Source organism: Megascapheus bottae, chromosome 27, assembly GCF_031878675.1.
Source record: "Megascapheus bottae isolate mThoBot1 chromosome 27, mThoBot2.hap1, whole genome shotgun sequence".
Taxonomy (NCBI): domain Eukaryota; kingdom Metazoa; phylum Chordata; class Mammalia; order Rodentia; family Geomyidae; genus Megascapheus; species Megascapheus bottae.
Window position 1 is genome coordinate 11,723,941 of NC_143535.1, and position 22,923 is coordinate 11,746,863.

At 41.8% G+C, this 22,923-nt stretch overlaps 1 protein-coding gene and 1 pseudogene across 1 annotated transcript in view; both read left to right on the forward strand.

The window, feature by feature from the left end:
• Gucy1a2 (guanylate cyclase 1 soluble subunit alpha 2) overlaps positions 1–22,923 on the forward strand; it is a 187,504-nt gene that overhangs the window by 30,288 nt on the left and 134,293 nt on the right. The window contains exon 4 of the mRNA XM_090319588.1: positions 19,545–20,248. Coding sequence (XP_090175714.1) covers positions 19,545–20,248 — 704 coding nt within the window. The remainder of the gene's footprint in view (positions 1–19,544; positions 20,249–22,923) is intronic.
• LOC150045626 (lysine-rich coiled-coil protein 1-like) lies at positions 12,575–13,450 on the forward strand (annotated as a pseudogene).

Below are 22,923 nucleotides of genomic sequence, written 5' to 3' on the forward strand. Positions count from 1 at the left end.
TCTTAATAAGGACCAAGAATCACAGCAAATCAGAGAAAGGCTGGATAAGTGGGACTGCATTAAACTGCAGAGCTTTTGTATGGCAAAGGACATAGCTAGTAAACTAATTAGGAAGCCTACAGAGTGGGAGAAGATCTTCACCAACCAAACAACGGACAAAGGCCTCATATCTAAAATATATCAACTCAAAAAATTGAATCACTCCAAAGCTAATCTCCAAAGTAACAACCATCCCATTAAAAAAATGGGCCAAAGACTTAAAGAGAGTCTTCTCTGAAGAAGAAACAAAAATGGCCTATAGACACATGAAGAAATGCTCAACATCTCTGGTCATAAAAGAAATGCAAATGAAAACAACTCTAAGATTCCACCTCACTCCAGTTAGAATGGCCAGGATCAGGAAAACGAATAACAACAGATGCTGGATGGGATGTGGCCAGGAGGGATCACTACTACACTGTTGGTGGGAGTGCAAACTTGTTCAACCACATTTTGTATTCTTTGGAAAGTGTAATGGCTGAATGGTTTGATGAACTGGCTTTTACCATGTTTGCTGCAGAAATTTTGCAGTGCTTGGTCTCAGTGCTTGGCTTAAGAGGTGTAGGGTAGGGGAGAGAAGGAATGAGAATTGAGAATTGCACCATCTTCTTGGCTATCATGAGTTAAAATGGAAAGGTAAGTTATGACTATTTCAGTTTTAGCAAGTTTTGATGCTATTTAGGGGGATGTAGGTGTTTAAGTTAGAGAGCTGCAAGAGGAATGAGATAGGAAAAGATGACACCAGAAAAGAACATTGTTCATAGGTCACAGGTTAGGTAGACTGAACATATTTCTTGATAGATGCTTTTTTCCCCCTCTATATTTGCTAAGTATTGCATACAACATTTGTGTATCCTGCTCTGGCAAAGTGCATTTTTTTTCTCTCAAAACAATCAAGAAGAGCATGAGTTAGGAAAGGACGTTCGTTAACATTTCTCAGTTTTAAAGGTTTCTCTCAGGTTTAATGTTTCAGGTTTGCATGTTTTTCATCTTCTAAAAGTTAACACGTTTAAAGTCAGAAACAGGAGACAGGTTACCAAGGGGTTGCTTTGTTTGAAAAGTGCTAGAGAGGGTAAAGGAGGGGATGGCGACTATGTTTTCTGCAAGGCCGTGAAATCAGAGCCCCCCCCCTCTCTCTTTTTCTCTCATTCTCTTTCTTTCTTCCCTCCTTTTTATTTTGCCAGTCCAAGGGCTTGAATTCAGGGGCCTGAGCAGTGTCCCTTCGCTTTCTCAAGGCTAGAGCTCTACCACTTGAGCCACAGCACCACTTCCAGCTTTTTTCTACGTATGTAGTACTGTGGAATTGAACCCCAGCCTTCATGCGTGCTAGGTGAACACTCTGCCACGAGGCCAAACTCCTAGCCCAGAGCACTTTATTGTTTTTAAAAGGGCCAGATTCTGGAATCTAACTGGGATCAAGCTTTCAGTGTTGTTTATTTACTTTTTTGAAATCTGTAAAAGTCGTAGTATATGTGCCCCCCATGAACATACTTTTTCTTTCTTTGTGATTATTTTTTGCCAGTCCTGGGCTTGAGCTCAGGGCCTGAGTACTGTCCATGGACTTTGTCAAGGCTTAGCGCTCTACCACTTGAGCCTCAGCACCACTTCCAGCTTTTTTCTGTGTATGTGATACTGAGAAATCGAACCCAGGTCTTCGTGCATGCTGGGCAAGCACTCTACCGCTAGGCCAAGCTCCCGACCCTCTTTGTGGTTTTTAAATGTCAAATTAGGAGACTTGGCACTGGAAAGATTTGGTCTGTGTCTTATTTCACAGATTCCCTTTTCCAGTAGTATTCTAGTGACAGAAGTATTTTCTTGGTTATAAGTGGAAGATAGAAGGAAGGTCCAAGAAAGGCTGATTAAAATGAAGGGAACCTAGCTCATTTTTATGACAGTACTTTTCCTCATTTCTTGCTCAACTTTCTTTTCAGATGGGTTGAATGTATTTAGAGGTCAAGTGCCATGCTTATGTTTGTGAATCACACAGGCAAGGGAAGATTGCCTGGCCAGATAGGTTTCCAAGAGATAGAGCTTTTAAGACAAGAGGCTGAGGATCTGTCCATGGGGAAGGGAACTGGAGACAAAGACAGGCAAGTGCCAGGTGATCCTTCTGGATCCTGGACAGGGAGAACACTTGCACAGTTTTGGAACATTACATAAAATATGAATATAAGCTGAGGACTAGAGCATAGCATTGTACAAAAATGAACTGATACATTTAGGAATCAAAGGCTATATATCTCCGTGTGTGTGTGTGTGTGTGTGTGTGTGTGTACAATGAGAGAAGGGAAGAAGGGAAAGGAAACAAGAGAAAGATAATAAATGGGGCATTATTTAAAAATCAGTTCGTTAAAACTTGGTAAAGGAATATGGGAATTAAAAAAAACTCTTGCAACTCAGTCTGGGAGCATGACCTAGTGATAAAGTGTTTGGGTTCAGTTCTTCTATACCACATACACACAAAAAAACCCTGGAAGTGGTGCTGTGGTTCAAGTGGTAAAGCACAAGCTTTGAGAAAGCCCAAGAACAGTGATCAGGCCCTGAGTGCAAACCATAGGACGGGCAAAAGAGATTCTTGCAACTTATCTCTAAGTCTGTATATCAAGACAGCCATTTCTAAAAATTATTGAATATAGTGAAACCTAAAATAGATCATAAGGCCAAACGTACTTTTGTTTCTATTACGTTGTAGTCTCGATTGAAAAAAAATCAAAACTATAGAAAGCTAAAAATAAAATAACAAAATAGGCATATGATTGATAGCCTGCTTTTATACTTAAGTGCCTGCTGTTTTTTTTATATATATTCTTTATTGTAATTAATAAAAGGGTTACATGATATTTGCCAGATAGAAGGTGCATTAATTCACATACATTGATACCCTTTCACATGTCTTGGTACCCATTACCCTCCCCACCCCCCGTCTTGGTTTTCCCCCCTTCCCTATCAAATTTCAAATAACCAAATACAAATAAATTCAATATATCAGATAACAAAGTGAGATACTATAACAATATGAGATACCCAAGGGACAGCAAAGGAGATGAAAGATAACATAGTACATTAAGGACAACAATCATTCATTATATGGCTTTTGTTTCAATATCCTGGAGGTCCTTTCAATTAGCTTCATACTATATGGCCTTATGTATCAAGGTTTTGCTCTATCGCAGATCTCTGCTAGTAGAGCCCAAGGTTTCTACTGATTATGACAAATGAGGGAAACCATTGAGCCTAAGTTCCTTTGAGTCTGGCTTACTTCACTTAATATGATTTTTTCTAAGACTTTCTATTTCCTAACAAATGGGGAGATGTCATTTTTTCTGACAGCAGCATAGAATTCCATTGTATACAAATACCACAACTTGTTGATCCACTCATCAACTGAGGACATCTCAGTTGGTTCCATATTTTTGCTATGGTGAATAATGCTGCAATGAACATTGTTGTGGTAGTGGATTTAGTATGCCCTAGTTTCTGGATGGTTGGGTAAATGCCAAGTAGTGGAATTGCTGGGTCATAGGGGAGCTCTATGTTTAGTCTTGAGGCACTGCCATACTGCTTTCCATAGTGGTTGAATGAGTTTGCACTCCCACCAACAGTGTAGTAGTGATCCCTCCTGGCCACATCCCATCCAGCATCTGTTGTTATTCGTTTTCCTGATCCTGGCCATTCCGACTGGAGTGAGGTAGAATCTTAGAGTTGTTTTGATTTACATTTCTTTTATGACCAGAGATGTTGAGCATTTCTTCATGTTTCTATAGGCCGTTTTTGTTTCTTCTTCAGAGAAGACTCTCTAAGTCTTTGGCCCATTTTTTTAATGGGATGGTTGTTACTTTGGAAATTAGTTTTGGAGTGATTCAATTTTTTGAGTTGTTGATATATTTTAGATATGAGGCTTTTGCCCGTTGTGTGGTTGGTGAAGATCTCCCACTCTGTAGGCTTCCTAGTTAATTTACTAGCTATGTCCTTTGCCATACAAAAGCTCTGCAGTTTAATGCAGTCCCACTTACCCAGCCTTTCTCTGATTTGTTGTGATTCTTGGTCCTTATTAAGAAAGTTTTGACCTGTGCCAAGGAGGCCTAGTGTATCTCCTATTCCTTCTTGTAAAGTTTTCAGTGTATCAGCTTTTACCTCCAGGTCTTTGATCCATTTGGAGTTAATTCTAGTGCAGGGTGACAAAGAAGGATCCAACTTTAGTTTTCTGCAGGTGCTTAACCAGTTCTGCCAGCACAACTTGTTGAAGAGGCTGTCTTTCTTCCATTCTGTTTTTTTGGCTCCCTTGTCAAAGATTAGGTGGCTATAGGTCTGTGGTTTAATATCTGGGTCCTCTGTTCTATTCCATTGGTCTTCAGGCCTATTCTTGTGCCAGTACCAAGCTGTTTTGATAATTATAGCTCTGTAATAGATTCTAAAGTTTGGAATTGAAATTCCTCTGGCACTGTTCTTTCTGCTAAGAAGTGTTTTTGGTATACGGGGTCTTTTATTATTCCATATGAAATTTTGAATTGCCTCTTCTATTTCTTTAAAGAATGCCATTGGGATATTGATGGGTATTGAGTTGAATTTTTAGCTAGCCCTTGGAAAGATTGTCATTTTCACAATGTTGATTCTTCCAATCCAGGAGCATGGGAGGTTTTTCCATTTCCTTAGTTCTGCTTTAATTTCCTTTTTTAGGGTTTTAAAGTTTTCATCAAAAAGGTCCTTTACATTCTTAGTTCATCTAATTCCTAGGTACTTTATTTTCTTTGAGTGCCTGCTGTTTTTTCCCTTGTGCCTATAATCAGTGTTCAGACCAGATCCCATTCAGTAGGACTCAAAACTTGACAGACATCAAGTTCTGTGGTTCACTTGTGACTTGATTTAGTGACATGGACCACAGAGATAAAATTGATGTAGTAGTTGAACATGATTCTACCATTTTTGGGGGGGAAGGGGACAAGTCCTGGGCCTTGAACTTGGGACTGGCTTTCTGTGTTTATATGGTACAGAGGAGTCAAACCTAGGGTTCCATGCACACTAGGCAAGTACTCTACAACTAACCCACATTCCCAGGCTCTTTATTACTTTTTTTAAATGTTGTATCAGAATAGCTGGTTGGTTCATTATATGTTCTAGACTGTGTATTTATTCAACTTAGAAAATACTGCCAAGCCAGGCAATGGTGGCTCAGGCCTATAACCTTATTTAGGAGGTGGAGATCTGAGGATCGTGGTTTGAAGCCAGCCCAGGCAGGAAAGTCCATGAGACTCTTATCTCCAATAAACTTATTAGAAAAAGCCAGATGTGGGCCGGGAGTTTGGCCTAGTGGTAGAGTGCTTGCCTAGCATGCATGAAGACCCGGGTTTGATTCCTTGGTACCACATACTTAGAAAAAGCCAGAAGTGGTGCTGAGGCTCAAGTGGTAGAGTTCTAGCCTTGAGAAAAATCCAAGGACAGTGCTCAGGCCCTGACCTTAAGCCCAGGACTGGCAAAAAAAATAAAATAAATAATAATTAAAAAGCCAGATGTGGTGCTTGTGGCTCAAGTGGTAGAGCACTAGCTTTGAGCATAGAAAGACCCAAGGATAGCATCCAGGCCCTAAATTCAAGCCCCAGTCCAGGAAAAAAGAAATGCTATGTAATAATAAAAATACATACATCAGAATAAAATAAAACCAATAGACTACCTCTGTTGCCTAAGTTTTCTGTTTTCTTGATGAGATAGTGGCAATCACACTAGGATTTCCAGCTTTTTATTCTCATAATCCTTTTACTATTTGATAATTTTAGGCTTTCCCAATACTTGTTGTGATTTGAAAAGCCTCATCAATCACTGACATAATCTCCTCTGTAGATTGAGTTTTTAATTTTTGGATTGCTTTTCTGACATCTCAAATATCAAGGTAGTCTGCCTTCGGTCGTTAGGCAGCATACCGGGCACTATAAAAGTGCTCCTATATTTAGTAGTGGTGCTTTGTTTATTTCCTACAGCAGTGAATGAGTACTGTAGGCTCTGTAGAATTTTCACTTGAAGAGGGACATCACACTAAGTAGTTGTTGAGAGGTTAAATCTAATTAGTGGGCATGTAACATGAACTATCTACAAGGTAACAAAAGCCTCTGTTACTACCTGGATGGATAAAATGATTCCCAGCACCCAGATATAAAATTTAAGGACTTGGATCAGAGATTAGTGAGTCATCTTTAGATTTCAAATGTAATATATGTATAGATAAATGTTGTGTCAGGTCCACTCAATTCTCCTCACCGCTTTTCCCTCCCACCTCAATCCTCGGACACACACACACATATGCTTTCATGCTATCTTCCCTATTACCATCCTGTTGCTTTAGTAAGAAAAAATTTAATTAGATAATGAAGTGAATGTAATCTTGACAACATGAAACTCCCCCCCACCCCGCCCCGTAACAGTTGTAATCCCAGATTATTATTTCACCTCTTACCTTTGTATAAATCTTAGGTAAATAGGATTTGTGGGCTACATGAAATGATATTTACACTGGAGGACTGGACTGAGGTTGGCATTACTTGTATCTTATGCAAGTTCTGAATAGTGACATAAAGATACTAATAATGGGTTTTACTATAGGATAGGTCTACAGACAGCAGAGATTGTAGACCAGTTGTCTGAAATTAAGGTCATCCATGTTAGGAGATTTGCACAAGACTGTCATAGTCACAGGAAAAAAAAGTATTGGTTTGTCTTTTAGGGTACCCAGGCCAACCATTCCACTGTTAATGGGTTAGAAAAAAAACAGGACAAACTATGTTGACCTTTGTCCTCCTTCTAGAAACTGGAAAGAACATAACAAAAATATTTTGGCAAGGTTGAAAATGTTCTTTTGTCAAAGCCAGCATATTTTTCTACTTTTAATCGTAACTTTTTTTTTTCTTCAGAAGAGCAAAGAAGCATTTTGGTTTCATTGTGTGCAAATTCAACATATTGCCACTTGGTAATATCTTTTTTCCTGTCAAGTCCTGGACTCAGTTGACCTTTTAGATAATGCGTTTTTGTTTGCTTTCGAGTCTTAGGAAAGATCTCTCATATAAGCTTTTGTTTTCTTTAGGAGTTAGAGTGTTGGGATGATGAAAATTTATGGGAATAAAAAATTCAGACATTTTGAATATCTCTTTTGGGTCAGATAGCCTTAAGTCTACCTAGGAGATGGAAGTAAATCAGTAGTGTTCCCTTCCTCCTCCTGCTTCTACTTGAGATACTTTTCCCTTTCTGGGAAGTAGAGTAACTTCCTTTTCTTTCATGCAGATGCTCTCCTTTGGTTATTCCATCGGAGAAAAATGTAAATGGCAGGACACAGATGTTGGGATGAGCCAGATGTGTGCATGAGGCCTTGTAGAGGCTGCTTGGGTTTGAGAAATGATTCTTGTGAGATATTTCTGGAAAGGAGAAGAAGGAATGCTTTTTTTTTTTTTTTTTTTTTTTTTTGCCAGTCCTGGGCTTGGGCTCAGGGCCTGAGCACTGTCCTTGGACTTTCTCAAGGCTAGCACTCTACCACTTGAGCCTCAGCACCACTTCCGGCTTTTTGCTATGTATGTGGTACCGAGGAATTGAATCCGGGTCTTCGTGCATGCTAGGCAAGCACTCTACCACTAGGCCAAACTCCCAGCCCTTTTTTTTTTTTTTAATGCCACATGGATAGGATGTGCCTCTGGATCTTACTGGATACAATGTGCTGGAATGTGGAGGGGACTGACTGGCTGTGACATGTGTCATTTCATCAATCACTGGTGTTGCCAGCCAAATCCATGGTCTACTACTCCATGTCTACACCGTCACACGCATCCTCCCATGCATCTCTCCCAAAGCTGAGGCTGTGTTGAAGAGGGCGTCCATCCCTGAGCGAGGGGGATACACACAACTAGTTGTGTTTTCTCCACTAGAATCTTCAAACAAGCTTTCAGAGTCTGTTGTGGCCACTTGCATTCTGGGTTCCTTAGCCAAATCTGCTTCTGACACTCCTTTCTGTGAATCTGAATATGAGTCCCGGCAATATGGTTTTAACATGTTTTCCTGGTTTTGCTTTTGTTGATACTGGGATTTGAATTCAGAGCCTCATACTTGCTAGACAGGAACTCTACTGGAAAGCTATGCCTTCAAGGCCAGTTCTGAATACTTTTACTGGCTACCACTTAGCTCTTCTTTTCAGATGTGCTATCGTGTATGGAAAGGATCCAGTACACCCTTGTGTGTATGAACAAACCTTAACTCGTGCTACCACCTCTCATGCTCCTTTGGAAGGATATGGCATACCAACTGAAGGCCTAGAGCCTGTCAATATTTTTTTTTTTATATTATCTACAACTCTGCGTTAATGGGCTCCTTTGAATTTCATACAAACCTAAAGAAACCTTGATATTAGTGGATGTATTTATATATTAGATTCTGGATGGTGATTTTGTGTAGGTAACTAATTTACTCAGCCAAATGAAGCCAATGCTGTTTAAATGCTGTTTAAGTATAGTATATAACTCTGCGTGCTCTCTCTCTTTTTCTTTCTCTGTATTTCTCTCTCTCTCACCTTGTGCTTCTCACAAATACCTTACTCTGATTCTTGGGTCAAAGATACAATAATAAAATCATCTGTCATAATCCCTTAGTATCCTGGTGGTATGACTTCCAACTGAATACATGTTTACAATAATGTATAAAACCATAGAGAATATCTTTGTCTTCATAATGGTGAGATTTTTTTTTTTGTCAGTCCTGGGCTTGAGCTCAGGGCCTGAGCCCTGACTTTGGACTTTCTCAATGCTAGAGCTTGAGCCTCAGCACCACTTCTGCCTTTTTTTCTGTGTATGTGGTACCAAGAAGTTGAACCCAGGTCTCTGTGCATGCTAGGCAAGCACTCTACCACTAGGCCAAGTTCCCAGCCCGGGATTTTTTTTTTTTAAAGAGAAATAATACAAAACAAAAAAAAATGGAAAGTAAGACAATGATTTGATACTGTTGACTGATCTCATCCAAAATAGAACAGGGCAGCACAAAGCAGTGCAGCCATGAGGAATGGTCAGTTAAAATACAACAGCTCTGCTTTTCAGAGAGTGCTAACCCGCTGTTTCAATGAGAACTATGCACAGAGATTATGTTACAGCGGGAGAGAAGGCTTTTGATGGTGTTGGAGCTCTGGTTCCCCCCCGGAAATGCATTCAAAGATTGACAAGAAGTCTACTAGACAACTCTCCTCAGGATTACTAGTCCAGCCAGGCAAATCCCATGAAGTGATAAGGGCTGAGATGGTCTTTGTGGCTTGCAGCCCTGTTATGTGAGTCATCATTTTTCTTCTTTAGGGGGAAAAGGAGTACATGCTTATAGCTAAGTAATTTTACCAGGCTATTTCCCTGTGAGGCTTTGAAAAGTGTGAATGGTGAAATTAAATGGCTGTACCTGTTTCAGCCCTACACAAAGGTCCCAGCTGGTCTCATCAGAACCCTCCCTGACAGAGGCAAGAACATGGAGCGTTTGCATCCCAATTCTCTTCCTCTAAAACTAGCTGCATTATTACTCATTTTTTTAAAAGCTTGTTTGAGTGGAAGTATTATGCATGCAACTCTGTAAATGAATTATGGGTGGAAGCTAGAAGTGTGGCCTAGTGGTAGCGTATTCACCTATCACGCTAGGGTTCCATTCCCTGGTATCACATATGCAGAAAAAGCCAGAAGTGGCACTGTGGCTCAAGTGGCCGAGTGCTAGCCTTGAGTGAAAAATGTCCAAGGACAGTACTCTGAGTTCAAGCCCCAGGACTGGCAAAAAAAAAAATATGGGTGGGTCCTCCCTCAAAAAGAGAGAGGACACAGAAAAGATGAAGAAAATTGTGCTGCATAAGTGGAAGAATTCATGTGAAAATACCCTTCTCACCAGGTTAATGAGACTAAGCAGATTTCCTTTCTCATACAAAAGTTCAGGTACCTTTCCTTATTTCTTCTCCTAAATTTGTTGGTCCCCCCCCACCTTTCTCTCTCTGTGTGCATATATTAGGTTTTTCCATTCAATTTATTTGTGAAATTTGAATCCAGATCTACTTGGAGATGAAGAACAAATGTGAATAGTTGGTTTAAGCAGGAGGTTAACTTCAGCCATTCCTACGGTGGCCTTACCTAGGCTGCTAATGAGCAAATGCCTGTGGGTCTCTTGTCTTTACTATGTGCTCACTTTCACAGCTTCTTCAACCAGCCCAGCATCTTCTACCTGCCTGATCAAAAGTGAGCTGGGCATGAAAAATGTAGATGATACAGGGAGAAGAAACCATTGGGTCCTAGAAAGGCTTATAGCATGCTCTAATGAGGAGGAATAAGTACAGACATGTTTCCCCAAGTAAAAGCACATACGACAGACTATAACCCAAGTACAGGACTTGTTGTGATAGCTCCTTTGGTCTAATGTAGACTGTATCTCTTTTATTTCTTGTCCTTTCAAAGTATAGCTTGTATTCTCTTTGCAAACCACTCCCAGCACATGGGGCTCTCCCGCCTCGAATGTGTCTGTGCTTGGATCTTTTTTAAACAATGCTTCATTGCTGCCTTTAATGCATCCTGAATTAATTCTTTGAAACTATAAAACAAGAAGACAAAGGGAGAGCACAAGAGTGATGTTTGAGGTAGTTTAAAGGGCCTCTGTGAAGAAGGTACTAGAGGCAGACTTGTTCAACTTGCCACAGAAGATAGAACTGATGAACTAAAGTTACAGGGCTTGCTTTTGCCTCAAATGGAAGATGAAAGAAGCGTGGTAATTTGGAGAGATACTTTGGGTAGGAAGAACAGACTTCTCAAGCTGTCTGATGGATGGGAGGATGATGACGTGGAAGGCAGCTGTGTTTCAATTGAGGTTGGGCCTCGTTTCCTATGAGCTTCCTGCAGGGTGAATGGCTTCCTGCATGGATGGATTGCAAAATGACGTCTCCACACAGTGTTTGTTCCATGAGTACAGATAAACAATCCCATGCTGCCATTCTCTGAGTGCATAAAAATTTTAGAATTGCTTATTTATGAATGGTGTGCTATGTTGCTAGAATAAGCTCCATCGTGTACTCACGGTAATGTATCAGGGCTGTCATATTTAAAACCCAATGCCTGGCCTTGGGAGGCATGGATCAAGTGGTTGAATGCCAGTCATGAGCTGAAAAGCTTCATTGGGAATATGAGGCACTAAGTTTAAGCCCCAGTATCGGTGTGTGTGTGTGCGCGTGTGTGCGCGTGCATGCATGCATGTGTGCGTGTATGTGTGCGTGCGTGCGCATATGCGTGTGCGTGCGTGTATTCCAGTTCTTTGGCTATCTAATTTAATAGGGAAATTGTAACAAGACTCCAGATTCTCATCAGCTTGCTCCACACAGCAGAGCTTTTCTTTTAAGCTGGGTAGTGGGATAACTCCCAAATCTTGGTCGGAGCCATTGAGAAGAGCAAGTGACCACTTAGAAATTTTACATATTTTTTTAAAGCAGAAGAAAATAAAAAAGGCCTCAGCAATGATTAACAACATGGAGTAAATCCTGTGAGGCTCTATCCTTATGGAATTTGGTGTTCTCGGGCTGCCACCGCTGTGACATTCAGTTTGGATAGTCTCTCTGTGGAAGAAGCCAGAATTAATGGATCTTGTGTTTGCTATTACTTCCTCCTCCTGCTCCTCCTCTTCCTCTTCCTCTTCCTCCTTCTCCTCTTCCTTCTCCTTCTCTTCTTCCTCCTCTTCCTCCTCCTTCTCCTCCTCCTCTTCCTCCTCCTCCTCTTCCTCCAGCAGGCATAAAAGATCAAGGCTTTTATCTGCAGGGAAATGGCAAAGCCTGGGACCGCTTCTACATTCCTGTGTTCACAAGGTGGCAGATTGCATTTCAGAAGCAAGCCAGGTGTGGCAGCAGCACTGAGGCAGGTAGCCCAGTGGGGCACACCTTTGTAGTTGACTGGCAGCTGTGACTTCTCCGGCTCTGCCTTGCACAGATGCTGGGCTCTTGCCTTGATGTCTTCTACAACAGTCCTTTTGTTACCAATTGGTGGCTGGCTTAGCAGAGCCCTGATTTTACATTTGCTGCCTTGAGTCCATTCACTTTTTGGCACCTGCACCTGGTATTTGTTGGCAAAGGAAGAAGAATTCGAATGAGAAGTGCTTTACAACCACAAAGTCAGTTAGCACAGCTTGGTCAACCTTGAGTAAAAAGACTTGCTAGGGACAGAAAGCTACATGAAACATTCCCGGAAGAATGACACACGCACGCCCTCCTCCCACCCTGCCTGCTCTGCGGCAGAGGCGACAGTGGCGGTATTCTCAGCCTTTCCCCGCCACCTCCACCGCAGCCTCTCCCCCTGGCCGGTGGCATTGGCGGGGAGGGGGACAGTAGTGTAGACGCCCGCCCCTGCCTCAAGAGAAGATACCATATTGAGTAAACATTGAAGGCATCTGGAATAGTGCTACAGTTTGAATAGTAAAAGAGTTCACATTATGAGGTGAATAGAGTATTGGACAAAAATAGATGTTGTAATGTCTACATCATGATGTTTTAGCTCCCTGGTTGTCGCACAGACTCACTACTTACACAAAGTTCATGTAGAAAAACTGAAGCAATTAATGGGTGAATATGATCAGATTTCTCCACCACGCTCTTGGCCTGATAAGGAGAATCCCTTTTTGTCAACCTAATGAAGCATTCAATGAAGTCTTCTGACTCTTTTCAAGATGAACTTGAAGACTATATTAAAGTACAGAAAGCCAGAGGCTTAGAGCCAAAGACTCTCAAAGAAAGATGAGAGATGACTGTTTGGAAACCTGTGGGTACAGAGAAGAAGTGGAGTCCAGGCACAGGTACAGAATGTTTGATCAGAGATTCCCATCTGGAACTGTGCAATCATATCCAAGATCATGCGATACTTCACAGAAAGTGGAAAACCAGTTACCTCAGTGGTTGCCAGCTCAGGACAGCAGGCTGAGACTAGATTCTCTGAGCTACTGTCACTTCGCCAGGGACTGTTTCTCAGAAAAACCAGTACCCCTGAACCTTAGTCAGCAAGAATATAATTGTGGTCTATACAATGTAGAATCTGGAGTTCCCAAGCACCTCTCCGCAGGATACAATACTAGGACCCCTCAATGTAGTCATAAACAGATGCATCACAACAGAAAAAGGCACCCAGAGGAAAACCAGAGGAAGAACGGCCTAAGCATAAGAGGAAAAGAAGTTCTGAGGACATGGATTTAGACAAACACGAAAGCATCCAAAGAAAGAAAACAAACGTGGAAACAGAGACTGGACAGGTCAGTACAGAAAAGCTTAAGAACCGAAAGGAGAAAAAGAGCCGAGATGTAGCCTCTAAGAAAGAGGATGGTAAGCGTAGAAAAGAGGAAAAGGAACAAGGCAAAGAAAGGACAGAGGAGGAAATGCTGTGATCAGTCTATCGTCGGGTTTTAAAAGCTCTCTGGTTGGTTCTCCTGAGCTTTGATTGAAAGTCAATTGAGGAGCTTGGTTCTGTGATACTCATATCACTTATCTTATTTGAACACACTTGTAACTAAGGCCAGGTGAACAAGAAGTATTTAGTATGCTTGCTCTCCAACATGGAAATTACTTTTCCTTATTTTCCAAAAGCATTTTAATGGTTTTTCTTACATGCAGTGTCCCTTTTTGAGGGTGGCTCTGCTTGTATTCATCAAATTGCTGTGATGGTGGAATTAATTTCCTTGATAGATGATTTATTTTAAAATGGAGGATTAATAGACTGCAGAATGTTTCTTGGTTGGGTTTGTTTTCATTTTGAATTGGACATTTTAATGTTCATTGGTTTTCTCTATGAAGCAAATTAGATTTTTTTCTTTGTTAGATCTAATTTGCAGTGTATTTTGTAGACTGAAAAGTGAGAAATGAAATATATAATAAAAAATAAGCTTATCTTGAAAAAGAATAACACATGTACATCTACACCAGTGCACATCTGCATATGATATCCACCTACCTATATGTGTCATACATGACATATATTTATTACATATAGTTACATGTGTATATTGTATGTGTTTGTATATCATATACATTATATATTATATATACATGTGTTTATATAATATAGTCATTATATATCTAATACACACAATATGTATGACATAGACATATGGTCAACCCCACACAGTTGTCCATTTATTAATTTATTCTTTCATCTGTCCATTCAAAAAGTTCACCAAGACAAGGTACATTGCCATGGCTAAAAAAACCCTCATTTGTTACTTTCCCAGGATTTTTGTATGTTCTGTTGGTATGGAATGGTTCCTTCCTGTCTGTTCCTACTTAGCATGTGTTATCTGTCCTTTAGATGTGTCATTTTATAAAGGAAGATTTGGTTGTTTTGGTTCACTAGACTACATTATAATACTTCATTATATTGTCTCATGCCATTTTGCTCTTGTTAGAAGCACAAGTGTCATGTGTGCTTGTATAGTTACGTTATGAGGACAATTATAGATAAAATTATCTGTCACTTATCTAGGTGACAGAGCTCAATAGCTCTATTTCTGTTATGGTCACTCTTAGATCTCCAGTGCTCAGCAGGGAGGCTGTTACAGATAGGGAGAACAGGATAGAGCTCTTTGCCTTGCTCTTTGCCTTTTACATCTTCAGCTTGACTGGAAAGAAAGGACGGTATTGTAGATACTAATACACTGATAGCATGGAGTGTACCTGGATGCTACTCTAGTTCTTTTTTTTTTTTGCCAGTCCTGGTCTTGAGCTCAGGGCCTGAGCACTGTCCTTGGACTTTCTCAAGGTTAGAGCTCTACCACTTGAGCCTCAGCACCACTTCCAGCTTTTTTTTCTATGTATGTGGTACCAAGGAATCGAACCCGGGTCTTCATGCATGCTAGGCAAGCACTCTACCACTAGGCCAAACTCCCGGCCCCGCTACTCTAGTTCTTGAATGCAGTTGATAATTGTTTAAGTATTCAAGAAGTAGTTGGGTAAGGATTGACTCCATCTCTGTGATGCCAAATTTTTCATTATTAAAATTTTTATCCTATTATCCCCCCCGTGGTTTTTTAAGAGCATGTCCTGATGCAAACCTCAACATCACAAATAATTTTTTAATGAAATACATAAAATGCATGTAGTAATACCAACTATTCTCTGTAGTCAAGAGTTAATCTTAAATGCTTTATGGGATCCTTTTCCATATTGCTAAATTGAATGTTTTTCTCAAAAGATAATTATCTCCTAAAAATAGAAAAGTACCTTACAGTATAGCCTTGAAATACAGTGTGTTTGTGTGTTATGTCACTTTATTATTAAGTTGAACTCTATAAAGCATCAAAATGTAACTATGAGATGTCTGCAGCTCACAGATATAAATATATGAGTAGGTATTCAGTTCTTTGAGTTTTAAGCCTTTTGAAGGTCACCTCTTATTTTTATTTGTCACCACAATGATGACCTTTAGACTGAGATGAATACAAATTACTTTATTAAAAGTTTTATTGTAGGATCTATGATCCTCTGTTAGTACCTTCTCTCTTTTCATTTAGTTCCCAGTGAAGGAAACATTTCCCTTTTTAAGCATGGAGGTCAAATTTTAAAACAACAGTTCTATAAAGTAAGTGATTTTAGCCTTCTAATGATTCAGCTGAAGATGAACATTTCTGGTCTTTTCGTCTGACACCTATCTATATCTTATAGCATGCTAAGTCTCCAGGCCTCCCTTCTTCATTGAAATTGCTCTCTCGAAGGTCCCCAAGGACTGATGAATGTAGCTGACTGTTTTTCTGCCTTTATCTTTTCTGAACTTGCTGTGAGATTTGATAACTCTTCTCCGCTACTCCTCTCTGTTGATTTCAATGATATATGAATTTATTAGTCAATATTCATTGACCTAGGCAGTTGACATGACCAGAAGCAAAACATGCATGTTTCTTCCTCATGTGGAAGCTTGGCTCATTTGATACTGTCCTTATTATACAGACTGTAGACAGACCTCACTTGGATACATGTCAGTGCTAGGTGTACTTCTGTGAATGTGTGAATGTGTATAGAAATGTTTTGTGGTTTTTTTTAAAACATTCTTCACCTGTACAAGGAAGACAGCAAAAATGCCTATTCAAGAATTTTAAAAGGGACTCAATGATACGATCTCTAAACTATTTATCATACTGCCTGGCAGTCCTTTTCCCTTTTATTGGGACAGACTGACAGGGTATTTCCTCTCCCTGGTTGGCATTCTTAACTTTGCCCCAAGTCCAACTTCTATAATGCCCATCCATTTGTTTCACGCCTTCACTGCTGCTGGCCCATCCATTATCTCCTTAGGACCTGCTGTTTTCTAGCCAGGCTGGGCCCTTCCATTTCATTTGTTCACCTGTCCTCCATTACAGTTCATCTGCTGTGGTGCTCTTTTCTTCCTTAGTGGGTTCTTGTACAGCTAGCTGTCTGTGCAGTTCTGTGGTAGTCCAGTCACAGGCACGGTGTGACCTATAGGGGCCAAGAGAGAAAAAAAAAGACCCTGTCTTTTAAACTTGATGTCTGTAGGTATGGCACAACTGTTCCATGAAGTAAATGATAAAATGTATCCAGAAAATAGTTCCCTGAATGCTTAGGTTCTAAGCAAGAGTGTTCTTCTCCCTGTACCAGGTGTTGTGCTGGTCATTTCAGCAGGACAAGGTCCTTGTCTTCAAGAAATGAGCAGTCTGAGCTGTGATGAGATAGCAGATACGAGAGACAACAAACAGGCCCATGCCATGAACGGGGTGGAATCTATTTCTTTAGGGATAAAGGACACCAGTGTTTTGGAAATTCACCTTGGCAAAGGAGGTGATTTAGTACTATTTTAAAATTCTGACTTTTGGCTTCCCCATTAACAAGAGAAGTTTATTCTAAATTCTGCTTCTGAAGGGAATTTATTCTTATAGACCCAAATGTCAGGCTGTCATGGGATCTTGAGATTTGAGGAAATGAGCATTGTCTATATGTTTCAGGTGATTTACTGCAAGGTGTGTGTGTGTGTGTGGGGGGGGGGGAGGTTTGCAACAACCGTAGGTGGAACTGAGCGATTGTCTGTACTGAACTACTTTCCTGTGCTTTCTGTTTGAGATAAGGTTTAAATTGGAAGTCTTGCCTATTGATTTGGTAGCATATTTGCAGAAGTTGAAGTGATCCTCCTCCACTTCAAATTTTTCCAACCCTGAGACTCTTTTTCTTCTTTTTGGATGTGTATTTTAGCAATAGTGGAAAGAAAAATCTCTCATTTATTCGACATTGTGGTGTATATGAGACCACTGTGTATTGAGTTAGGGTATTATCCTCAAAATATTCAGTTTTGTTCAACGATACATGTAATATTTTAGCCTCCTAGTATGCTCTAGTGACACCATTTAAAAGTTAACAGTAATTGTGCCTTAAAGTGGAACTGGGCCTTTTAGAGCAGCAAGGATTTCTTGTGGACATAGTCTTGCACCACAGCAATTTTATTTTGTTGCCTTTGGCATATTTACTTACTGGTTATTATTATTTTTCTTTCGGGTGCTTCTTTGAGATTCTGGTATTGGAAGCAGAACCCGAGCTTGCTGGACTTTGTGTATGCCTGTGTTCACTAATTAACTGCGAGGGCCTTCTCGTTGTTAAGGGAAATGCTGGTTGAGAAGCAACCCTTTTTCTTTTTTATTGCTTGTAGAACCTAAGTTCTTGGGAGGTCAGGTCTTCAGTATTTAGAAGAAATCCACAGAATATTTTCAGTAGTATCTTTGAATTCTATAGTTCAGGAAAAACTGATTGTAGGGATATGGATTCTGAGTTTTCTTTTAGGGAAGAATTTCATAATCAGAAACTTAGTACTATCTTTGAATGTAGGTATGTGTTAGTTTTTTTTTATTTATACCATGGTGATAGAAAGATTTGGTATAAAAAGTGATGTTGAAGAAAACAGGTTGTCAAATTCCCAACATAATCCAATCAGGAGGACATGATTTGATGAGCTCAAAGAAAGGAGGGTTTTAAGAGGAGAAGTTGATGGTCTCAAATTCAAGCAAAAAGAAAGTTAAGTCAGGGCAAAAAATAGTAATATGTTGGTTCTGTAATCCTGACAGCAGTTGCGAAAGAGCAGTTGGAGCTGCAGTGAAATAGCCTCTAATTTGCTTTCTCTTCACACTAGAGAGCTGGGTAGGCTGGTGCTATTATCCTCGATTCTGGTTGTGGTATTGTGAGTAGGCATATTTGTCGAAGGGAAGTCTTGTAACATGGCAATGTAAGAGGATGGCAACTTGTTCATCTCCCTAGGTGATGATCTCACTAGCCTCTGAGCGGCACATCTATGAAACCAAAATCAGTGTGATATATTCCTGCATCAGGGAGTCTGTTAGATTTCCTTTTTATTTTACTAATCACTTTGATTGTACATTTGTGTGTGTGTGTGTGTGTGTGAAACTTTTTTTTTCTGTTTTTGCTCAAGGCTGAAGGCTCTACCACTTGAGACACAGCTCCACTTCTGAGTTTTTTGAGTAGTTCTATTGGAGATAAGAATCTCAAGGACTTTCCTAACCAGCCTGGTTTTGAAACACCACCATCCTCAGATCTCAGCTTCTGGGTAGCTAGGTGTGAGCCACCCATCCCCTGTCCACCATGTTGATTTTTTAAGACCTTTGTCAAATGGACAGTGGCTGACACAGTTGTGTGAGTAGAGCAGGTGAGCAGAGAGCATGTTGGAAAACATCTGGTACTTCTATTTGTCCACAGACCTAGATCTGCTCTAACACAACAGAACAATATGCCCATTCTCATTAATGCCTCAAGACTATTCAAAAGGCCAACCAGAGATTACTTTCTTCTAAATGAATGAGTGACCCCTGTGGGATATCTGAGCCTGAGGATGGCGGATGGTATCTCTCTTGCTTCCCGCACGTACTGTCCCTTTCCATGGGCATTTGTTTTATGTGGTCGGTTGTGGGGCTTGAGCTCACAGCTGGGAATTGCCCCTGAGCTCTTTGGCCATGGAGGCTACTGCTCTACCACATGGAGCCACAGCTTTCCTCCCAACTTTCAGGTGGCTAATTGCAGAGGAGAATCTTACTGGACTTGCCCCGCTCAGGCTGGCTTTGAACTGTGATCCTCAGATAGATCTTAGCCTCCTGAGTAGCTAGGATGACAGGTGTGAGCCACCAGAGCCTAGGGACGAACGTTTTCTTTTCTCCTCTCCCCTGCTCTCCTCTCGTCTCCCCTCCTCCCCTCCCCTCCAGTGTCCTTTCCTTCCCTCCCCTCCCCTTCCCTCCCCTCCCCTCCTCTCCTCTCCTCTCCTCTCCTCTCCCCTCCTCTTCTCTCCCCTGCTCTCCTCTCCTCCCCTCTCCTTTCCTCCCCTCTCCTTTCCTCCCCTCCCCTCCTTTTTTCTCCCCTCCTTTTCTCTCCCCTCCCCTCCTCCCCTCTCCTCCCCTCCTCTCCCCTCCCCTCTCCTCTCCTCTCTTTTCCCTTCTTTAAGCCAGGTGGTCATGGCAGCTCTGGGCCCCCCCGCGTGACTGAGCCCGGTCTTCTGGTGTCTCCCCAGGTGTGCGGTTTGAGGAGGTGCAGGAGCGTTTCGGGGAGGAGTTCTTCGCCATCTGCTTCGAGGAGAAGGAGCGGGTGCTGCGCGCCGTCGGGGCCACCCTGCAGGACTTCTTCAACGGCTTCGACGCGCTGCTCGAGCACCTGCGAACGTCCTTCGGCGCGCAAGCCACCCTGGAGTCGCCGTCCTTCCTGTGCCAGGAGCTCGGGGAAGGCACGCTGCTCCTGCGCTGCTTCCATCCGCACCGCGTGGTGGGCTTGGCCATGCTGGGGATGATCAAGGCGGCGGGGAAGAGGATCTACCGCCTGGACGTGGACGTGGAGCCGGCCGCCCCCGAGCAGCCGGGCCCCTGCAGCTGCCTGACGTTCCTCATCCGGGTCTGCGGCCACGACCAGGCCGGCCTCCCCCGGAGCCCGGGCGGGGGCGCGTCGCGCGCGGCCGGGGACTTGCGCATCAGCATCAGCACGTTCTGCAGGGCCTTCCCCTTCCACCTCATGTTTGACCCCCACATGGCCGTGCTGCAGCTCGGCGAGGGCCTGCGCAAGCAGCTGCGCTGCGACGCCCACCGGGCGCTCGGCTTCCAGGACTGCTTCGAGATCGTTTCCCCCAAGATCCACGCCACCTTCGACAGGGTTCTCCTGCGCCTGTCCACCCCCTTCGTCATCAGGACCAAGCCCGAGGCGTCCGGCACCGAAAGCAAAGACAAGGTGAGTGCCCTGCATGCAGTGGCCTTGGAGAGGGGGAGAGGGGCAGGGGCTGGCCATGGGCGAGGACCAAGAGGAGCCTGGCTCCCGATCCCAAGCGTCAGTGCCGCTCACGAGGCGCACTGGGCCCTGGAGCTAGGGAGACGATTTGGCCCCATTCCCGGCCATTTGCAGGATGCCTCCCTCCCTCCTCCACGTGTTTCAGGGCATAAAAGAGGGCATGTGTCCCCACCAGGCGCAGCAGTGACAGCAGCGGTCGGCCTGGCTCCGAGTGTTTCCTCTGTGGGTGAGGAGGCGGATTGCAGACTGCCAGGCCTGGCCGCCTTCGGCAGGGGTCAGTCCGGATTCATCCAGGGGCGGCGCCTCCTGGCTGGCAGGGTGGGCGCGTACACTGCGCATCCTTTGTGTGCATCCGGGGAGGTCCAGAAGCTGGGAATGGCTCTTCTCAAGGACGCTGTTACCTGATTTGAGGGTTGAAATGGGAATTCCTTTCCTCCTTAGCACTTCGCCATTGCTGAGCGATTGCCAGGTATTTTTCTTGTGGGTTTCCTTGCGTTCCCTCGGAGGGACCTGGATTGTGAGTCATACATGATCAACGAGGTGGTGACAGAAGGCCATCCTAACACAGTGGCGTGTACACCGCCTGTGTTTTCTCCTCCAGATACAATGCTTTAGAAAGTCAGCGCTAGCAGAAATCATAAAATGTAAGGGAAAATCAACTGTGAGCATTCTTTACCCCTTGGTAATAGTCAGTGATGGAAAAAAAAGAAGTATCCTGTTAACTTTCAGAATAGATACCTGAGGGACAGTCTTGCTTCCAATAAAATGGCTTCCCAACATTTTCTGCAGAGGTAAATTGAGGATTTTGTATAGTATTGGTTTCATCATTGAGGAGCTTTTATGATTTTGAATTTCAGTAGGATTAAAAAAAAAACTATTGGAGTGTTTGGGATGGTGCGTATTTATTCAGCATGGTGGGATCAAGCAATTTGAGAAATTAATTCAATAACATCTTGATCATATAGGCCTGTCATATCTTACAGGTATATCATATCATATATAGGCCTTAAGGACAGATATAGATTCCAATTTGGCATGTTGAGACACTGTAATCTGAATGAATTGTGCTTGTTCAATCACATGACTTGTTAGTAATTTATATATTACTACCTTTAAGTAGTTGTACAAGGGCAGTTGCCATTCAACAGAATAGTTTATGAATACAATGCCACTTGATCAAAACTGCTCCTTTTTATCATTCTCCCTATCCCTCCCTGCCCTACTCTTTTCCTTCAGTTTTCTTAATTTTGAAGACATGCATTCAATTTTATGAGTACAGTCTCCCTCCCCCCCACCTTCCTGTCTTTAGTTGTCTGCTTCTCTCTTCCTGACCACTTGACTTCATCCCCGACTTTCAAATATGGGTTTCCTGGTATTTCTTTTCTTGGATTGTGAGTTCATTCTCCTAAGAAATTATACCACTTGAGTTCTCCCTGGAACCCACTATGTTTTGGTTAATACATTTGGGTACCTTGCATTCTACCCTGAAGTGTTCATACTAAGATACTTAAAAATTCAAGCTACAAGGTTTTTTTTTTTTTTCTCTTTTTTGTTTTACTTTGCCAGTGATGGAGCTTGAACTCAGAGCCTGGGTGCTACCTTTGAGTTTTCTTTTTTTATTTTTTTGCTCAAGGCTAGTACCCCATCACTTTTTCTTTTACAAGGTTACTGGGAATTTAATGCTGGTGGGGATGGGGTGATGGGACAGGATCTGAACACGAAAACAAGCTAATTCTAAGTATTAGACAGAGAATGATTTCACTTTTGGTTAAAACAAACAAAAACTTATACATGTGCATACAAATACCTGAAATGTCACATACTAAAATATCAACACTCGTAGTACTGCTGTCCAGTTATTATTCTTCCCATTTTTCCTATATTTTCTAAAACACAATTATTTGATAGAAATGGTATTGAATAGTCATTAATGCCATGAGTTATACTCTAACACTTTGAGCCATAGTTCCATTTCTGGTTTCCTGGTGGTTAAATGAAGATAAGAGTTTTACTTTAAAATAACAAGGTAGTTATCAGTAGGTCTTACACTAAAGATTTTCATTAACTGCTTGACAATGCACCCAAATAGCAGTGAATCACTACTATGTCATAAAAAAGAATTAATCAGTAGTCACATGGGAGTAAAGCATTTGCAGATGGAAGTGAAAATTCTTTTAATAAGCCATGATCTTTTTGTGATGGCGTTATGAGTTGTGTGTGACTAGAGGTAGAATGGACCCGTGAGTAATTTAGTAAGATAGCAATTAACACCAACTATAGAATCAACATCAAGTACAGAATTATACTTCAGGTATTACATAGTTTTACCTTAGTAAGTTCAGCTATTGTGAGGAAATACTATGTATCAGGGTTGCACTTATCAACCAGGACCTAATTTTAATCCTGGTTTTCCCCATACTTTAAGAATGATGATACACTAATTCAAAAACTGCAATTCATCTGGTTAAGACTCAATGCCGTTACTGACTATAGTTTTAATTTGGAGTTACAGAAGCTTTCCAAGGTCCTACATTGGCAGGCTCAGTTGGATAGGAAGAAAATTAGATATAAAGATGAGCAGATTAATATCCTTTATTCTAACTAACAAATCCTGCCTT